Source organism: Leguminivora glycinivorella, chromosome 7 (assembly GCF_023078275.1).
Source record: "Leguminivora glycinivorella isolate SPB_JAAS2020 chromosome 7, LegGlyc_1.1, whole genome shotgun sequence".
Classification (NCBI taxonomy): Eukaryota; Metazoa; Arthropoda; class Insecta; order Lepidoptera; family Tortricidae; genus Leguminivora; species Leguminivora glycinivorella.
In genome coordinates, this window is record NC_062977.1 from 10858768 (window position 1) to 10878944 (window position 20177).

The 20177-nt window shown below is 37.5% G+C and overlaps 1 protein-coding gene across 1 annotated transcript; it reads left to right on the plus strand.

Moving 5' to 3' along the window:
• The first annotated feature begins 229 nt into the window (after nt 1-229).
• Nucleotides 230-20104, plus strand: LOC125227831 (cyclin-dependent kinase 11B-like). Its single transcript, XM_048132195.1, has 12 exons — nt 230-479; nt 870-1025; nt 1188-2023; nt 2170-2394; nt 2514-2727; nt 3420-3588; nt 4104-4286; nt 16344-16488; nt 16662-16783; nt 17122-17346; nt 18106-18324; nt 19070-20104. The coding sequence occupies exons 1-12, from the start codon at nt 397-399 to the stop codon at nt 19277-19279; spliced, it is 2787 nt and encodes a 928-aa protein (XP_047988152.1). The 5' UTR covers nt 230-396; the 3' UTR covers nt 19280-20104.
• Nucleotides 20105-20177: the final 73 nt, after the last annotated feature.

Sequence of the window (20177 nt, forward strand, 5' to 3'; positions counted from 1 at the left end):
ACTGTATGGTTGGCAGCCTTGGAGACCTATTGCAAACAACATCACCAAAACTTTCAATAATCGGTGGTCCATTCCATTTCTCTCTATCTCTCTGTTACTCTAAGAAGCATTGCATGAGAGTAAGCAAGATACATACCTGTGATTTTAGTTTTTCGGTTTTTGCTGTAGGCCTGATACCTTCGAACGTGCGCATAGAGTCCTATAGGTATTTTTTTTTTTCTACGAATGGAATGACATACACTATAAAATGGCGTCGAGTCTTTTTGGTTGAGTTGAAGTCTCCGTTACGTTGCTGTATTTTACATATTGTGAAAACTGTGTTGTGTTATTAATTGTGACTGTGCTTTTAAACCTTTAGACTAGACTTTACTGTGATATTAAACGTGAAACCTCATTATGAGTAATTACGATGACGAACAATGTGAAGATGGAGAATTAGCGCGTAGTCCTGTTCAAGACGACGAAGACATGGATTTCAGGTATTTATCTAAATAACACAATTTAATAAAAACAGCAACGTTACATACACTATATAATACGATTTATTTTTAACTTTAGGCCATTTATTAACGAATTTACTGCCACATGACTCATTCATTTTTCACAGCCACACCATATAACTAGCAATTTGTGTAATTTTCTATCTACCACATAGTTAGCGTTTTGATAATTTCAATGTAAAATTGTAATACAATTGAGTTGAGTACTTGTAATGGAGTAAAATATTTTATATGTTCAGACTTAGGATTAATTGTTTGATTAGGAAAGCATTGTGCAATTAACCCACAAATTTCAAGTCTACGTAAAAATAATGGTCATATTAATGAGTCTATGTGATAGAAATTCTACCTAAAAATGTTTAATTTTAGTTTGTCTGACGAAGACCGTGATAATGCTGATTCTTTGGTGATCAAGCCTCCCCAAGCTGTCATTCGGCCATCTCATAGAGACAGGAGAGGACACAAGAGATCTGTCAAAGACAGATACAAAGAAAGTTCAAGGAAAGACAAGAAACATATTTACAGGTAAGTTGTAATTCGATTCAATGAGCTTGTTTGTACCATCTAAAATTATCTATTTATCTCTAATAGTACCTGTTGTGCTAGTTTGCGTCCATTTCTTTTAGTTTTTGTCCACATTTGGATATATATAATGTTTTACTTGATCATTTTCCTTTGTTTTTACAGGGACCGTGAAAAGTCTGATAAACCTACTAGAGAAAACTCTAAAGCTCTTGAACGTGATGACATGTCCAAAGATTATCATAGAGATAAACAATACTTCAGGGAAAAAGATTCTTATCGAGACAAAGAAGTTAGAGAAAAAGAAATGGTTCGAGATAGAGAAATGAGGGATAAAGATGTGTATAGAGAAAAAGATCCTTACCGAGAGAAAGAAAGTTATAGAGAGAAGGAATCTTATAGGGAAAAAGACCCTTATAGAGAAAAAGAAGCCTATAGAGAGAAGGAGTCATATAGAGATAAAGAACAGTACAGGGAAAAAGATGCATACAGAGAAAAAGAAGTGTACAGAGACAAAGAAGCTTACAGAGAAAAGGAAGGATACAGGGAAAAAGAAGCATACAGAGAAAAAGAGTCATACAAAGAGAGAGAACACTACCGTGACAGGGAAATGTTCAGAGACCCATCTTATCGAGAAGCAGCAAGACCGAGAGAAGCATACCGAGACAAGGAGTCGCAGAGGGATAGAGATGGATATACAAATCGTGAAAGACAATATAAGGGTCCTGAAACTGAACGGAAGCACCAGGATAATGAAAGAATAGAATCTAGACTAAGACTGCTAGCAGAAGATGGACATGCAAATCATAACAATGAAAAAGAAAATAGATCATCTGGGGATAAGGCTTTAGAAGATTTAAGGAGTAGACTATTAAGTAAAAGAATGCAGAGTAATGACCAAAAAAGACAGAGTGATTATACAGAGAAGGAGTCCAAGCCTGAAAGACAACCTGCTCTGGATAAACACCAACAAGAAAGAAGAAACAAGTTACTAGAAGCTGGTAAGCTTTTATTGTTTATGATTTACTTGTAACCTTTGCCGAAACATAATGCATTTTAGTTTATTTTGAAGGTCTTTACTATTAGCCAAAAAATTCTTTCAAAATTTCTAGTTGGACTTATGTTACATTCTACTTTTTCTTTTTAGAAAGAGAAATGGAAAAAAGAAAAACAGAATCACGCAATGAATTGGAAGCTAGGCGTGAAGAGCGTCGTCGCCGGGGTAAAAAACGCTCAGCGTCCACCGAAGAGCCTTCTAGCAAAAAAAATAAATCCACACATTCTCCACACTATGGGGATGTTGTCACAGTATCTGATGCTAGTGATGTCGACCTTAAGAGTGAGGCAGAATCAAATTCAGAACAAGAGGAAGGTGAGTTATTCTTGAAATTCACTTTAGTGTATGGTATCACAAGATGAATTAATAAATAAGTAAGGCTTATTTCTTGTGACTATTTCTTTGTTATGTCATAAAATATTTTCTAATTTTAGGTGAGCATTCAAATAGTGAAACAGATGATGGTAGTTCTAGTACAGATTCAGATTCTGGTGCTGATTCAAAATCAGAAGAAGGTGATGAAAATGAAGAAGACAGGAAAACTGATAAGGAAGAAGAGCAAAAATCTGATATAGTAAAACAAAAATCTAAATCACCACCTGTTCGCAAATCAAATCATGGGACGCCATCCTCAAATGATTCTAGAAGGTAAATTAATTAGAGTTCCAGGTATTGCTACGATAACATACCCAGTAAAAGTAGCTTAACCCTTAAATGCATGAATTTTTCTTTTAACGAGATATTAATATATGTGATAGACAATGGTTTTCTGACTCTTTTATACTAAATCATTGTTAGAAGTTAAATAGGCCAAATCTTATTTATATAAATATATCGTAATTGGTAAGTTTTATTCTAAAAAACTGACTACTATTAAAAAGGTACACTATTTGTGAAACCTCTATGATAAAATGTTTAATGTTAACATGAACTTATTACTAACTCCAAAAAAATCAGCCTAAATCACATACTAAAAATCGCCATCGTCCTGTTTTTTCATATTTTTCCGCCAATTCATTTTAATCCTTAAATAAAAAAATAGTAAATCATTATATTATTTAATTTATTTAATTGTTTATGTAATAATGAATAATAATTAAGCTTGTGATTAATAATCTGTGCCTTAGGCTGTGGAGCTAATGCACTTGCTTTATAAACCATGCATTTAAGGGTTCAACACGCAAGACGTTCATTCGAATGAACGAGTGGCCGAGGGCGCCACGCGCCCGCCTGTGCAATCTAAAGGGCAAGTGAAGTATCTGTATGTTAGTAACTCTATGCCTTTTGGATTAATGCACTTGCTTTAAAATCTTTAATCTAAACATTAATATTTTTTTTAGATCACTATCTAGATCCAAAAGTAGAAGCAGGTCTCACTCTTTCTCGCCTCCTCCACCTGGAGAAAATGGGAAGCCAGCAGAAGAGGAACCATCTAAAGAAGATGAAGAGCAAGTGCGTCTTAGGGAAGAAGTTATTAATGCTCTGCCGCCATATTTCCCAGCACTACAGGTAATTGACAAATCTCACTTCCTCTTCAACCTAGTATTGACAAATCTCACTTCCTCTTCTTCAACCTAGTATTGACAAATCTCACTTCCTCTTCTTCAACCTAGCGTTTTCCCAGATAAAATAAAGTGATCATAATATCACTTCATTTAAGCTTGGTAGCTTTTGCCAGACATAATTGAATGGTATTTTTTTGACAACAGTAGTGCTGTAAGTTTCTAACAACCCTGATTGTGTTTATACCTATTCTAGTGTATATTAATAAACAGCTAGAGTTCTATGTGACAATGTTTTTAGTTGCTAATGTTTTATAAGTAAGTCAGACAAATTTATCATTATTAAAATTTATTGAATATATTGTTTTAAAGTTCACAATCTAATTAAAGTACAAAATACCAAATGTGATTTTGTTATTCAGTGTTGTTATTTTTCCTTTTTTTTTTCCATGTCGCATTTTTTTTCTTTTCTCTACATCTAGCATCTGTATTGGAAATATTATTAACTAAGATTATTTACAGGGGTGTCGATCAGTTGAGGAGTTTCAATGTCTGAATAGAATAGAGGAAGGCACATATGGAGTTGTTTACAGAGCTCGAGACAAAACAAGTGATGAAATAGTTGCTTTGAAGCGACTAAAGATGGAAAAGGAAAAGGAAGGCTTCCCTATTACATCTCTGAGAGAGATCAACACATTACTTAAGGTAGGATCACAATTTCATATTATTCTATTAGAGTAAGCCCACTTGAGCCATCTCAATGCATCACTCCTGGCTGTTAGAAGGTGTTTTGTTTAAATGTGTCATTCTCTTCGAAGAGGGACCAGTGTACCTTGCGATTAGGTGTGAAATAAGATCTAATCGCAAAGTATACTTAGGTAAATTTTCACACTAACCGCAAGATACACTAAAGGTTTTTTCCAGAGAATGGCACAATTATTAGTTTGCAATGAGGCAGCTTGTTTGAGCCGCAAGCTGTGAAGCACTCGATGGCTCATGTGTTGAATTCAATTGATTAATGCCTTGTATTTTATTCCTACAGGCCCGGCACCTCTTACCTGCAAGAGGGTTGTGCTAGAGGTGTGACCCAATTGCAAGGGTTAACAACTTCGATACACGGGCGGGCCTAAGTATCTTATAAGGGATTTATTCCAGGGGACCAACCCTCCAATGCTTCCTCAGTTGTTATGTACGAACGCAATGTTCACTGATGAGTAATTATCAAAAAAGCTTACCTACATTTATTGAGCTGCAAAGTTATTTAAGATGGCGATACAATTTTCATGATAGTGTAATTGAAGTGCATAGGAAGATCATCTATCATCACATCTGTTCAGGTAACTCATTGACCAACTACACCGAATATTTTTGTCACATTGCGCGGCGTTTATGTAGCAAACAATGCGATTCACTGCATAAACGCATCGTCGAGCTTCGGTGTGGTGGGCCCTCTAGATATTAAGTATATTATTAAGATTAATCATTACAGTTAGCGTAATACCTAACGTTTATCGCAAAAGTTAGGAATTCTCCTCACTTTAACAAGTTTCATCGTCTTTTGAGGAGTGTAACGGCTACGTTGGCGATAAACAGTATACCGCTAACAGTTCAGATATGACTTAATCTGTTTGTCTATCAGCACAAATATTGTACTCCATAGTAATGAACATGTTAGTTATACAGACAGTCATGTTCTTTACAATATGTTAACATTACACTGACAAAGATGTAATTAAAGTGTAAATATTAAAACACAAAGTATAGGGTTATGTGGATTATAATGTCACTATGTAAGCATATTATTGCAGCTAATACTCATGCGCGGATCCAGGGGGGGGGGTCATGGGGGCCATGACCCCCCCCCCCCCCCCTGGAGCCTAGGTTGGCCATACAAATAGACCACGTGACCCCCACCTGGGGCCTGGGCCTTTACCACGTGACCCCCCCCCCTGGGCACGATGCTGGATCCGCGCTTGCTAATACTAAAGTTATGTTGTACTCGTAACAAATTGTTAGTGCAATAGCCGGGTCCACACAGACCGAGCAACCTCGCGAGGCAATTGCTTCGAGCGGAAAACGTTCGTGCACGTTTGCCTGACCCGAGCCAACTTGCTAAATTCGGCAAGATAGCTGCCCTCAATCAGCTGTTTAAAATAATGCTGCACATTTTTTTCCGTGACTCATGATTCGTGGTTTTCGGATTTTCTTATGGACATTCAAAAGAAAAATAAATGATTCACAAGCCACGGCAATAAATATGTGCACTTGTCCAGCACTATTTTGAACAGCTGAGGGCCGCCATTTTGCCGAGGAAATTGGCTCTGGTGAGGCAAACGTGCACACGGACGTTTTACGCGTGAGGCTGCTCGGTCAGTGCGGAATCAGCTAATGACTTAAACTTATTTACTTTCCTTTGTTATACAGGATGTATTTTGATAGTGGGTCAGTGATGGCAGCTACCAGATCCTGTGCTGCTACGCGAAAACGATCTTAGAAGACCATCCATCGATTTCTAATTAATGAAGGTTGGCGCTTACAGATTTTAGAAAAAGAACATACACATACAGGGCGGGAGTAAAAGGCATTTTTGACAAACTATGCCAATCGATCCTATTCCAATCCAGGATCTTGAGTCTTTTCCCATACAATTTGTATGAATGAATATTAAAACTTATATTTTTACATGCTATTTTTTTATGCCAATCGCCGAATCCTATCCAGTATCATTAGTTTCGTAGGGGCAACTTACGGTAATGTACCAAAAAACAATAAATCAATGGAAATATTTTCTATACATTTACTATGGAGAAAACGTGTAATTTTATTCATTTTTTTTAACGCGCCAATGAGTTTTCTTACTTTTCAGTACCTTTACTGCAAAGAAATTCGCAGCCAGATAAAAATATTTCGTGTTCTCCATAGTAGTCTGTATATGTTTTTTTTTTCTTAATTTGTGGCTCTTTTACATTACCAGAAGTTGATCGGTAAAAAACTATTGATACTGAACATGAATGATACTATTGGCATAAAGAAACAGCATGTAAATAATAAAAGTTTTAATTTTTTTCTCGATTTGTGGTTTTATAGCCAGAATTTTTTGGTCCCATCACTAAATAATTAATATGTAGTAGGTACATACGTACAAAAAGGACTTACAACAAAACCGAAGTTTGGCAGCAGTTCAGAGAAGAATCCTGTTATCCCTTTCTAACGTATGGCTGAAAGCGATAATCCCTTTCGATTATTAAGGATTGTCAAATTTAATATCAAGTGATTATATTAATCCGTGGTAGCGCACGCAAATGGACGTCAAGTTGTAATAAGATAAGCAATTCGACCCGAACGGAGCCGGATACATCCGATCGAGACAGTGTTCAACCACTGGTCCCATACAAACTTTAATCCTGGATGGGAATGGGATCGATTGGCATCAAAAGGAAAAGTTTGTACCTATGCCTTTACCAAAATCTGTAAACACTATTCTTCATTACTTTGAAAACGAGTGAAGGTTTTATAAGACTGTTCTCGCGTAGCAGCACAAGATCTGATAGCTGCCCTCACTGAGCCGCTATCAAAAAACACCCTGTATATTCTTTATTACAAGCTTTTATTTAACTTGCTTTGTTAGTATGTTAGTTTGGGTCAAGCTAAATTTGACCCAGTTCCCGGTTTCTGATTGTGCTGAAATTTTGCACACATATGTAAATCACGTGATAATGCAATATTATGGTATCATGCAGCTGACCTGATGATGGAGCAGAAAGCTGGCCATAGGAACTCTGTTATGAAACGTCTTATACCCATCGAGTAAGGGGTTTTTAGAAACGTCTCGGGGAGCAGTAGATGACTGTTGAAAAAAAGGTACAGTCGGCGATAAAAGCTTGTGCCAAAAATGAAATTTTTGCCAAAAAACTTATTATTTTTCTCCAAATGGCAGAATTCACACTATTAAATCTCTCGTTATTTCTTTCTGAATTTCGGACAGAACCTGGCTAAAATATATTATCTCATTAAAAGATTACGTTTCTGTATTCTTAGGATGCTGAGCCAACTTGCCAATTATTTACGTTCCGTAGCGTAGGCCTATCACATAGACCCATCAAAATAATATTAAAAATACATTATTCGAAGCTATGGAATGCTTTTCAACGGGTTTTTACAACAAACCAGGATGAAATTGGTTACAATGAGATAATTTTGATTTGTTTGTGTATAAAAATGTGAATTGTTTGGTAAAAAGGCAGCCATCTACTATCCAATTGTTGACGAGATATCGAGATAGTAAATAACTAAGAAGCTCAAACATAAATTCATCACATTTCAGAATCACGACAGAAGGCAGTCTTTAACATCTGCTTGTCTCTAAGAGAATTAGTGGTGAATAACAAACAGGTTATTGGCCCAATAGGTCCATAAATACAAGCACTACTACGGATCCCGTATGAAGCTGAATTGAAGCTGTTTTGTCATTTCGGCTAGGCCGGCTGCAGTTCCGTATACGATCCTACGGAAGCCATTCCAGTTCCAGTGATCTCTGACAGCTTAAACAATATCAATCAGCATTAACTAATTGAATAAGAAATTGTTCAAGTCGACATTGATAAAACATCATTATTTGAACATCATCATTGAACACCATAATTTCGATGTTTGTTTCGACATTTCTAGGAAGGACAAGACCTCTTACCGAGGTAGTTGATGATTGCACTATTGTAACAAATATTGAAGAAGTCTAGCGAATTGTGACTGGGCAACTTCAGACATATAAGACACAAAATGTTGCCGGTGTGGCTGGTAGCTTGGTTTCATATCAAGAGGTTCAACAAGCATCGGCATACATGTGACTTATACGGCAAGAACTGCCATTCAGTGAGGGGCTTGTAATGTCATAAGCGAAAATGCGTTGGCCACATCTAACCGCGCTTAACACTGCTTTGCAACAATCGTCCGTCAATGATGCAGTGGCCGTTGACGGGCAGAGGGGAAGAGAGATAATGGTTGGTTAGGTAGTTGGTAAAAGCCAAATTAGGCGTGAATAGCCCGCAACACTTGGATGTCCAATGCTACCTTCCAATGACTTATATCGTATGGAGCTTGCTAAAAACCTCTTGCTAGTACGCGCATATGGTGACATAACGTACGTAGTCAAAGTAACTTTTAACGTTTCCAATACGGTTTATATTTGCTATCTCATGCCAAAGATATCATCAGAAATTAGACACATAATGTTTAAAATGGTGAGGGAGCTATGGAAACTGGCCGCAAAACCAATAATAATGTCGGGTTCCTAGAGTCCCAAACTAGTCTATAGTCAAGAGCTGATAGAAGAGACGAACCCCTATTTGATATACCAAAAATCTGGATCAAATGCTACTCAAATAATATTTTTAGGTATACCTGGCTTTATATTCATAGTCAAAGAAATATTCTAGTTAACTTAACATCTGGATAGTAGATGACACAGACACATGGACCACATTGACCATGGACCTGTTTAATTATTTTTCGAAATAATAATAGTTTACGTACGACGCTTCAATGCATACTTTATCAACACTACACTGCAATACAGGGTATTCGCGTTCAGTGAAGATGGTGTTCATTACGGACCTTTTGTGTGGCTGACAATACTAAAGGTATTGTCGGCACCTTTGTTTTTAACAATAAAATATGATAAGTAATTTTGGCCAAGCGTAAGGTGTTGTAGGTGTAGATGCTTATAACCCAAATTTGACTTTGTAAGGATTATTTAGGAGGCACAGAACACCCCACTAGAAGCCTAATGCAAGCGATATTGTTCGAGACGCAAATCACCAATCCTTGCGGGTGAGGCGGGCGCGCACGGTGCTGCCATTGGTCGTTTCAAATAATGGCGCGCCTTTACGATTAGCAGTAGGGATGGGAATGGGACATGTCTATTATAGACAATGGTACCGGTACTAGTACTGTGGTGAATTTGTTTTGCAACAAATTATAATATTATAATTAAATTATAATAAGGCCTAGTTACCCTTCGGGTTGGAAGGTCAGATGGCAGTCGCTTTCATAAAACTAGTGCCTACGCCAAATCTTGGGATTAGTTTCCAAAGCGGACCCCAGGCTCCCATGAGCCGTGGCGAATGCCGATGCCGGGATAACGCAAGGAGGATGATGATTGTGATAGCACCTCATTAAAAATCATTCTAGTAACTAATAACTAAACTGTGCATTTTTACTTACGTTTACTAAGTTAAATTACCAACTAAATATTCTAAACTAATCAATCAACTAAATAACACTACAGACTCTACAGATTCTAGATAATTATTCACAATTACAAATCTGCTTTCTTTTATATTTCATAAAATGGTAGCACATGGTACGAACGGTAGTACGAAGTTCCCGCAACAGACATAAATAAACTAAAATGGCCCCATCCCTAGTCGTTTACGTGAAAGGGATAGCATATCGCATTGTTAACTAGGCAAAAAGGGATGGACGCGCCTTGGCGCCGCTCAGTACAACCATATTGACCAGTATAAATGAACTCCGCGGATAATAAACAATATTCAACAAAATAATTAATTTGACTTAACTGTGGAATGTTATTCCAACTTTTTTATATGTAGAAGTGTTAGAAGACTTGCCACACCACTTTATGCTGCAAGAGATCATTGTTTGCAACCAAATTTGATTATTTAAGATTTTTTCCCGAGCGGACACGAACACTGTTAGTGGGTCGTATATTTGGGCGCTGCTGATCGGTGTCGCACGCGTTCAAACTTTTATAAACCTGATTTGTCGTATGCTTGGTGACCGCGAGTCGCCCTGTAAGGGCCGTCTTGTTGTATTGGTCTGTGTCTGTGTTAGGAGGTAACAATCAGTACTTACGCCGTACTACTAAAATTTAAAGGTTATTTTCATTTGGTAACTATGGCTACAACTGTAACCGCCACCGAACGTGAAGCTATCTTTGAGAGTGTCTTAGCGGCATGAACAATGAAAATTTTAATTTCTTGTCACTGGTCCAATGGAAAAAAGCATAAAAAAGTTATAAACTGAGATGAGAGGATAGATGAGTAGTATACTACTTAAAAAAAAACACATCAAAAAATATTTAATAAAATAATTTGATTTGTTCCCTCCATCCATAAAAAAGTTATTTGTATACATTTAATAGGTATATCATAAAGAAAGTCAAGCAGGTCTGCAAATCGTCTGACAAATATTTTCACGCGCCACTAATGAATCCTACTGTAAAAATAGTGACAATGGATCTGGCTTGCAGGTGCCGTAGCCGAATGGCATTTCTCCGACGCGAAACGAAAACGGAACGCCGCGAAAGGTAGTCTGGCTTTGTCGCGCCAATACGCAAGAGCGATAGAGATAAATATCTACGAGCGTTTCGTTTCGTGAGCGTTTGTGCCATTCGGCTACGCACCCAGATCAGATCGGCTTACGAATGGCATTACTGCGACGCGAAACGAAAACGAAACGCCGCGAAAGGTAATAGTCTGGCTCTGTCGCGCCAATACGCAAGAGCGATAGGGATAAATATCTACGAGAGTTTCGTTTCGTGAGCGTTTGTGCCATTCGGCTACGTAACCTGAATGCATAACTATGATGGACACTTCCGTACGTGCAGTGGCTTGTGTCATTAATAATTACATATGCATTATAAAAACCCTAAAAATAACTGGTTTCTCATAAGTGTACCTATGTACGAATGCAATAATTAGTATGTACTATGCATCTTTACGTGTATGTCATTGTATCGCCATTTAAAATAACTTTTAGCGGAAATGTAATGGATTATCATTTGTTACGCCTTGAACTAGACTAAGTTAATTATGTTATTACTGAGCTGTTTTTGTATTGTATAAGACCAATTACATAGTGAACGTAATATGTATTTAAATGTTTTAATTATCAGAGTTCACAAAATAAGCATACCGCTTTGTTTTCTTATGTAACGTTATCATTAATTGAGATATCTACGTAACAAGCATTTTACTATTCTGGTTAGCAAATTTGTATTGTGTTATTCGATTTATTAATTGGGCCATTCTTTTTTTCGGGTTATGTAACTGGAATAAGAACTATTTTTTTTTAGTAGTCATTCTATTTTATTGCTTTAAATGTGTGTTTTGAAAGTTATTTATTTTACCTCACTGTTTATCATGGTTTTATTAATGTACCTATGTATTTAAACAAAATGTTAGATAATTGTCGGCACTCTTTGCAGAACGCCTTATAATGTTGCATTATTGGAATAAATTTCACTGTACCATTAGATTAGGTACAGTGAGCTGCATAAGTGCATGGCGAATTTATCATTGAACTCATTCATCATTTCTCCATGCAATTTTGTAGCTGTATGTACATTAAGCTGTTGTGAAGTTTACCAAAGAATTGGGTTTCTTTCTAGTGTTGTACAAACTTCCGGCCCCCTTATTCATAAAAAAGTTACTGAACTGATTAGTTAAATAGTTTTTGGTCTCTTTCTCACAAATACATAAGTCAACATGACAGATTATTAGCTAATTTAGGTTTATGAAGCGTTTATGAATAACGCCATGGGTCTTTAGCCCGAGTGCGCCGTGATCGTGTCGCCGCAAAGCAATCGTGCTAAAGCCTCACCCATATTTTATAAGAAGAATTCAATTGATGATTATTGCGTCTGTCTCTAGTTTGTTTATTGAATGTGGGGCAGTGCAGTACTCAACACTATCCTCGAATACATACTTACTTAATGTATTAGGTAAATGTAAAGTGTAATGTTATAGTAATTACCTATATATCTGTTACTTTTATAGTAATATTGCCTGTTTTTGTTTACACTTGCAGTTACAAATTCTTGATTCAGTTGGAAATGCCTATTGTACTGAATTTTAACCTTTTAATCGCTGCAGCTCGATATATAAAACATACAATATCCAGCTTTTTTACCAAAGTTGATAGACTAGGCAAATATTCGTTTAACTGCGTACTACCGGCGCGCGGCGGCGACACGAGCACGTTTGATGAAATATCTAAGCGGTTAAAAAGTCAAAACCATGATATATACTTACCCCCTTAACCTTATTCATAATAATACATAAATGTTACTGACTGATTAGTTAAAAAAGTGTTCTGTCCCTTTCTTACAAATACACAAGTCAACATGACAGAAAGAGACAAAACACTTTTATACTAATCAGTTCAGTAACTTTTTTATGAATAAGGGGGTTAATCGCTAATCTTAAAATGCTTACGGTCTAAAACAACTAGGGTTACTCCTATAAGTTATAATCATTATATAATCATTTGAAGGCTCAAATGCCAGAAAATCTTAAGTGACGAAATATTACCATCAAGATTGAATAGCCGGTTGAATCCTGATGAGTGATGATATAATAAATGTCGTTTCCACTACTATGTGCATACGTACAAGTAAGATTATTTTTTGAACTGAAACCTGACGTAATGGAATGGACATATTGGGTCATTTTTTAAATGATGCGATAGAAAATTATGCCGATTCTTAGAACCTGCTCAAAAACTCCAGGATCTGTGACAACCGGACACGCGTACGTACAACTAGAGGCCACTATTAAATTATGTCATACAAATTTCAGGACATTTTAAATCCTCACTTCTGGTAATCTGTTCTTGTCACAGGTTGTGTGACGTCACACATTCAATTTTTTTATTATATTTCTTAAATAATCTTTGTAAAACCAACATTAAGTTAAGTCCAATATTTAGATAACAGAATTTGTAAACATTTAAAAAAATTTTAACAGGCATTAGTTCAGCGTTTCAACTAGAGGCCACTATTAAATTATGTCATACAAATTTCAGGACATTTTAAATCCTCACTTCTGGTAATCTGTTCTTGTCACAGGTTGTGTGACGTCACACATTCAATTTTTTTTTATATATTTCTTAAATAATCTTTGTAAAACCAACATTAAGTTAAGTCCAATATTTAGATAACAGAATTTGTAAACATTTAAAGTTTTTAGGGTTCCGTAGTCAACTAGGAACCCTTATAGTTTCGCCATGTCTGTCTGTCCGTCCGTCCGTCCGTCCGTCCGTCCGTCCGTCCGTCCGTCCGCGGATAATCTCAGTAACCGTTAGCACTAGAAAGCTGAAATTTGGTACCAATATGTATATCAATCACGCCGACAAAGTGCAAAAATAAAAAATGGGAAAAAATGTTTTATTAGGGTACCCCCCATACACGTAAAGTGGGGGCTGATTTTATTTTTCATTCGAACCCCAACGTGTGATATATTGTTGGATAGGTATTTAAAAATTAATAAGGGTTTACTAAGATCGTTTTTTGATAATATTAATATTTTCGGAAATAATCGCTCCTAAAGGAAAAATGCGTCCCCCCCCTCTAACTTTTGAACCATATGTTCAAAAAATATGAAAAAAATCACAAAAGTAGAACTTTATAAAGACTTTCTAGGAAAATTGTTTTGAACTTGATAGGTTCAGTAGTTTTTGAGAAAAATACGGAAAACTACGGAACCCTACACTGAGCGTGGCCCGACACGCTCTTGGCCGGTTTTTTTAACACGCATTAGTTCAGCGTTTCAGTATTTTGAATTTTAACATGTTACGTCACAAAACTTTTGACGCCCATCGCCCACCTCTGCCCCTTTGTCACACAATGACATAATATTCTGGTGATATCCTCCCTTCGCCCCTTTAAGGTGTGACGTAATTTAAAGATGACTCCCTATAGAAGCACAGCAGTATATCTTACGCAAGATTTACTGCCAGAAAAGTACACGTAGTTTTTAAAATACAGCACTGTTAAGTAAATATTTTCCAGAGAATTAAAACAATGTTAGTACTGTACCTATACCTACTATGTTATCCATATTAATCCTGTCTTTGCAGTTTTGTATTCTTGACAAAGTGCAGCAAAGAAAAAAATACGAGTTTTCAATTTAAAACAGTAGTGCAAACTAGAAACGATTCCCCGTTCCCGCGTTTGCATTAGCTATTTTCCGCTCTATGACCTCGAGACGTGCCCTCTGCGTGGACCTGACTAACCTCCTTATAAAAAAAATACTGAACTCTTATTAGTTAAATAGTACATTGTGCAACAAGGGGAGGAAGTTGAATATTACTAACGAGAGTAAGTTAAATCACGACGGCTTGCCGGAGCATTTGAAAGACTCGAGTTAGTAATATTCATACTCCCCGAGTTACTCACAATGTTTTTCATCACACTCGCAATGTAAAAAATATGTAAATAGGTGTAAAAAAGTTAAGTACGGTAGAAGAAATTTCATTATTCCCTGGGAGAACGATTTTTCTCTAACTCACGCTCCGCCTGCGTGTAGTAGCACATTTAAAGTGCGGGTGTGATGAAAAAGTGTTTTATCCTTTTCTGTCATTTTGACTTATGTATTTTTGAGAAAGGGACAAAACACTTTTTTAACTAATCAGTTCAGTAACTTTTTTTATAAATATAAGGGGGTTGGTCGGGTCCGCGCAGAGGGCACGTCTCGAGACCCTAGCGTGGAAAATAGCTAATGCAAACGCGCTTCGGTCGAGGCAGCGCGCCCGTTTTCCTCTGCTTAGAGACCTACCTCAGCGGAGGCACGTCTACATTGGACAATTTCCGCGTGAACCCGCCTATTACCATTGCAGGATTTCATACGAAGGTTTTCAACACACACACACTTGCGCGGAAAAAACGAAACTTCAGGGCTGTTCAATAAGGACCACGCTAAGATAAAGTCTGTTGAAAAACCTTTAATATTACTAGTTAATTTACCTTTATTATTGGTTTGTAATTAATAGTATCCACAGTCAATAAATTAATCAATTGGGTAAAATGTTTGTTACGTAGTTACGTATTTTTATCCCTGTCATTATGTCACATTAAAACATGTACATGAGCTGCAGCATATGAACCCCCTTGCTAACAAATTTCAATATTTACACTTGCAGCATAGTGTACATGAGCTCTTGAAGGGTGGAATTTTTTATATGTATGTTTGTTTATCATTTACTAATTGTAAGTTACTGTACTGTAAGAAGTCGAATTTAAACTGCCATTATGAGTCAGAGAGTTTTGGCCATGATTCATTAACATTATTCTTATTAACTAATGACTGTTATAAAAACAAATCAAACACACGCATTGTCTTTCGAAGTATTATTATAAGCTTTTTATTGAATTCTGATCGTTAAAATATTTAAATTGTCACATTGATGTCTTGATGGATGTAGGAGTTCTGTCATGATAACTATCTGTGATTACTATCACTATACAACTGTGACTATCCTCTGCGTCATGGTGACCACAGAAATGAAGAAACTTCGAGGAAAGCGGATCGGTGTACCTGGTGTCGTAGCCGAATGGCATTTCTGCGACGCGAAACGAAAACAAAACGCCGCGAACGGTAGTCTGGCTCTGTCGCGCCAATACGCACGAGCGATAGAGATAGATATCTACGAGCGTTTCGTTTCGTGGGCGTTTGCGCCATTCGGCTACGTACCCTGACGTTGTGACTCGGACGCATAGATGATATCCCTAGTTATATACAAAGAATCTATTATATGGACAGTTATAGCAGAGGGAAAAGGTACTGTCGGTGCATCAATGCGTAATTGTCTATACGCTGGTGATCCTCAAATGTATGTGGCGGAAAGTTCATATCTTGGGCGCTGGGGGGTACATTTCTCCTCACTACGGGGTCCCGCCATCATGGCGAACAGTAAAGTGCGCCCCATTTTAACTAACAAGCGACACGCTCCATTTGCTTGTTGCAGGGCCAACACCCGAATATAGTCACCGTGAGGGAGATCGTGGTGGGCTCCAATATGGACAAGATTTTCATCGTCATGGATTACGTGGAGCATGATCTGAAAAGTCTTATGGAAACTATGAGGGGAAAGAAGCAGGTGTTTTTACCTGGTAAGCTATCTTTTTACTGCAAAGCATGTCACTGATCGCATCAAGAGCTGCAGATGTTTGTTGATATGAGTTACATTTTTAATTCAACCTTTGCACGAGTTTCGACATGTGATCAACTCATCAGGCAATGTCTTCGCTTAAGGCTTTGAAGAACAATAAATTTTCTTTTCCAGGGGAAGTAAAATGTCTGATGACTCAATTGCTGAAAGCTGTCCACCATCTTCACGACAACTGGATATTACATAGGGATCTCAAGACCAGTAATCTTCTTCTTTCACACAAGGGAATACTTAAAGTACGTTATAATTGTCTACTAGCTAGCTAGAATAGGCTAATTTCCTATACTTAAAATAAAATATTTTATGCAGTGCACGAAATAAAGCACCGCATAATTAGAAGAAAAATATGAACATTAGTTATGTTTAAACATAATTTCTATTTAATAAGTCAAAAAGAAAGATATAAAGTAAATGAAATGACCGTGACGTCACTCTTCAGTATTTCATAGTAATTCCATATTAAGAAATCGTTTTGACAGTTCCTAAAAAGAAGCTGATTTGACTAGTAGGAAACTAGCCTATTACCTAATGGCACAGTTACGAATAATGAAACATGAATGTCTTCTTTTCATAGGTGGGCGATTTCGGTTTAGCCCGCGAGTACGGTTCGCCGCTGCGCCAGTACACGCCCATAGTCGTAACCCTGTGGTACCGCGCGCCCGAGCTGCTGCTGTGCGGCAAGGAGTACTCCACGCCCATCGACATGTGGAGTGTGGGCTGCATCTTCGCCGAGTTTATCACTATGAATCCGCTGTTCCCTGGAAAGTCCGAAGTGGATCAGTTGAATAGAATTTTCAAGGTTAGTGTAACACTTCATATCTTCTACTCCCGATAGTGTTAACTACAGCGTACTTCTAATTTGTATTACGTTTTTGTTACATGTAATGTTTATTGTGAAATTTTTGCTTGTTATGCAGTGACAAAGTAAGAAAATGTCATTTTTTTTGACATGATGCTGATATTATAAATAAATAAATATTAGGGGACACCTCACATTATCCGATCTGATATTCGGATGTCGGACCGATATCCCTTACAGATATTATATTGAAATAAATATCGGATCGGATAATGTGACACCTTACACAGATCAACCTAGCCCCAAACTATGCAATGCTTGTACTATGGGTGCTAGGCGACGATATACTTACTTATATAGATAAATACATACTTATATATGTACATAGAAAACATCCATGACCCAGGAACAAAATATTTGTGCGCATCACACAAATAAATGCCCTTACCGGGATTCGAACCCGGGACCGCGGCTTAGCAGGCAGGGTCACTACGCGCTAGGCCAGACCGGTCGTCAAAATAAATAGATAGGAGTGTGTTATATACAAAAATACAAAATACAAAAAGTTTATTTCATTACCAGACATAGATAAAATATAGGATTAAACAGTAGGTATAGTTACATTCAGAGATAAAATACAGTATGGTTAGCAATAGCCCTCACACTAGGTCAAGCCTGTGACGTGGGGGCTCAGTGAAGTACCAGATGATTAACCAAAATGGGAATTAAATTTATATCTGTCGTTATATTAACCGCCAGGACCTGGGCACTCCGTCGGAGCTGGTGTGGCCGGGCTACAGCGAGCTGCCGGCCGTGCAGAAGATGACGTTCGCGGAGCACCCGGCGGGCGGGCTGCGGCAGCGCGTGGGCGCCGACCTGCTGTCCGAGACCGGCCTGTCGCTGCTGCAGGCGCTGCTCACCTACAACCCCGCCCGCAGGATCACCGCCGATGCCGCCTTGGAGCATAAATACTTTCAGGTCAGCTGACGTTAACTCTTTTGTTTTAACATTCATCAACTACAAAAATGTCATTCACCTTTTTCAAGGAGAACAGATTTTATTTCGGGCGAGCATTATGTCAGGGAATTAAATTTATTTCGATAAACCATGAATTTATTATAGAGTAATTATAATTTCTGTTTGTAAACATAACTTCGGTTTATTTCTTAGTACTGACATAAACAGTTAGGTACGTAATTATTATTAGATGTTGTTTTGTTGTCAAAAATATAGGTATCTGTTGTTAAACTTTAGTTGGTATAAAATTACACTATTTATCCGCTTCCGTTCAAGAAAAAAAGGACGAAAGGAAAGTGCAGCTTTCTCGATAAATTCGATATTATTCGATAATCGATTTAGTCGATACAGTAAGCTGCAGAGAAAAGTAGACCCCCTTGCATAAAAAATTGTATGGCACGGGTCTACTTTTCCTTGCAGCTACACTATGAAATATGAAAAAAGACGGCATGTTGTCTATGAGCATATTCCTATGATGGTATAATATTGTCCCAGGGATAGTGCGTCTTACAAAACGAACGGTTCGGTTAGTATATAAATTGTTTAATTATATATCCTTAGTTAACACATTCAGTGCCAGCGCAAGCTACGCTCTAAAACGCATATGTAGTAAAACGCGCCTATGAACACAGAACCTGACTATCGACTCGCAGGCATTGAATGTGTTATAAATGATTGAAATTGTAACAAGTAGGAAATATTCCAGGAGCAACCGGTGGCCATCGACCCGGCGATGTTCCCGACGTGGCCGGCCAAGTCGGAGGGCAAGAGCCGCAGCACGCACAGCCCGCGGCCGCCGGCGGGCGGCGCGGCCTACGCGCAGTACGCGCGCGCCGACTCCGACGAGGCGCTCGGCTTCCGCGTGCAGCCCGCGCGCTCGCTCAACGTCGCGCCCGGCTTCTCGCTCAAGTTCTAGCGCTCCGAGAACAACAAAACTCGGTGACACCCTCACTGATTTTGTTGCTCGCCTACCATACTACTCTACAGAAACTGCCGTTCTATGTGATACGTTTCAAACCGTGATCCGTTTACATGATGTTAGGATTCACATTTTAAATGTATCCTGTAATATTACCAGAACCAATGTATGATAATTGATAAACTGTCTAGTGACGCATTTACTGAACGAGTTGTTTGTTGTGTTACGAGTACTTGTTGATGTTTGGCACAAAAATGCTTACTTTTCCTTACCTCGCTAGTGATAAGGTCTTCATCTTTTGAATGGTATTTAACTATTTATTATCAGATCACCCGGCAGTGTTATTTGTGCCGCGAGAAATTAGATGTTGTCTTTCCAGTAAAAAAGTCAAGACAAATATGCTTCATCAGCATTAGCATTGCATTTTGTGCAAACATGGGTAAAACCAATAACCACGTGTACTTATAAAATGGATATTTATAACACGTAGTGGTATTTTTAACTATATAAATTAGTCAAACACTTGGTGTCATAGGAAATGTATATACATAGATCGATATTTTTGCATAACAATTAAATACTATGTAAATGTGGCCAGTTTAAATTCTGTAAGATGATTTATCATCAGTAGTAGAGAACATAATCATTCTTTACAATTAAATAATTCACTTTTTAGTTCAAATATGAATGTAAATAGGGTTAAACTTTTTGCTATTAAATCTGTTAATGGTATACCTTTTCATTATGGTAGAAATAGAATAGATTTAGTGTAATTAGCATTATTATTAAAATATGGTACAATATAACATGTTTTGACAACAAGGTTTTTATTATTTACACCCAACTTCTCACATAATCGTAAAGCACCAGAGAAATAGGGTACTTCTCATTTGTT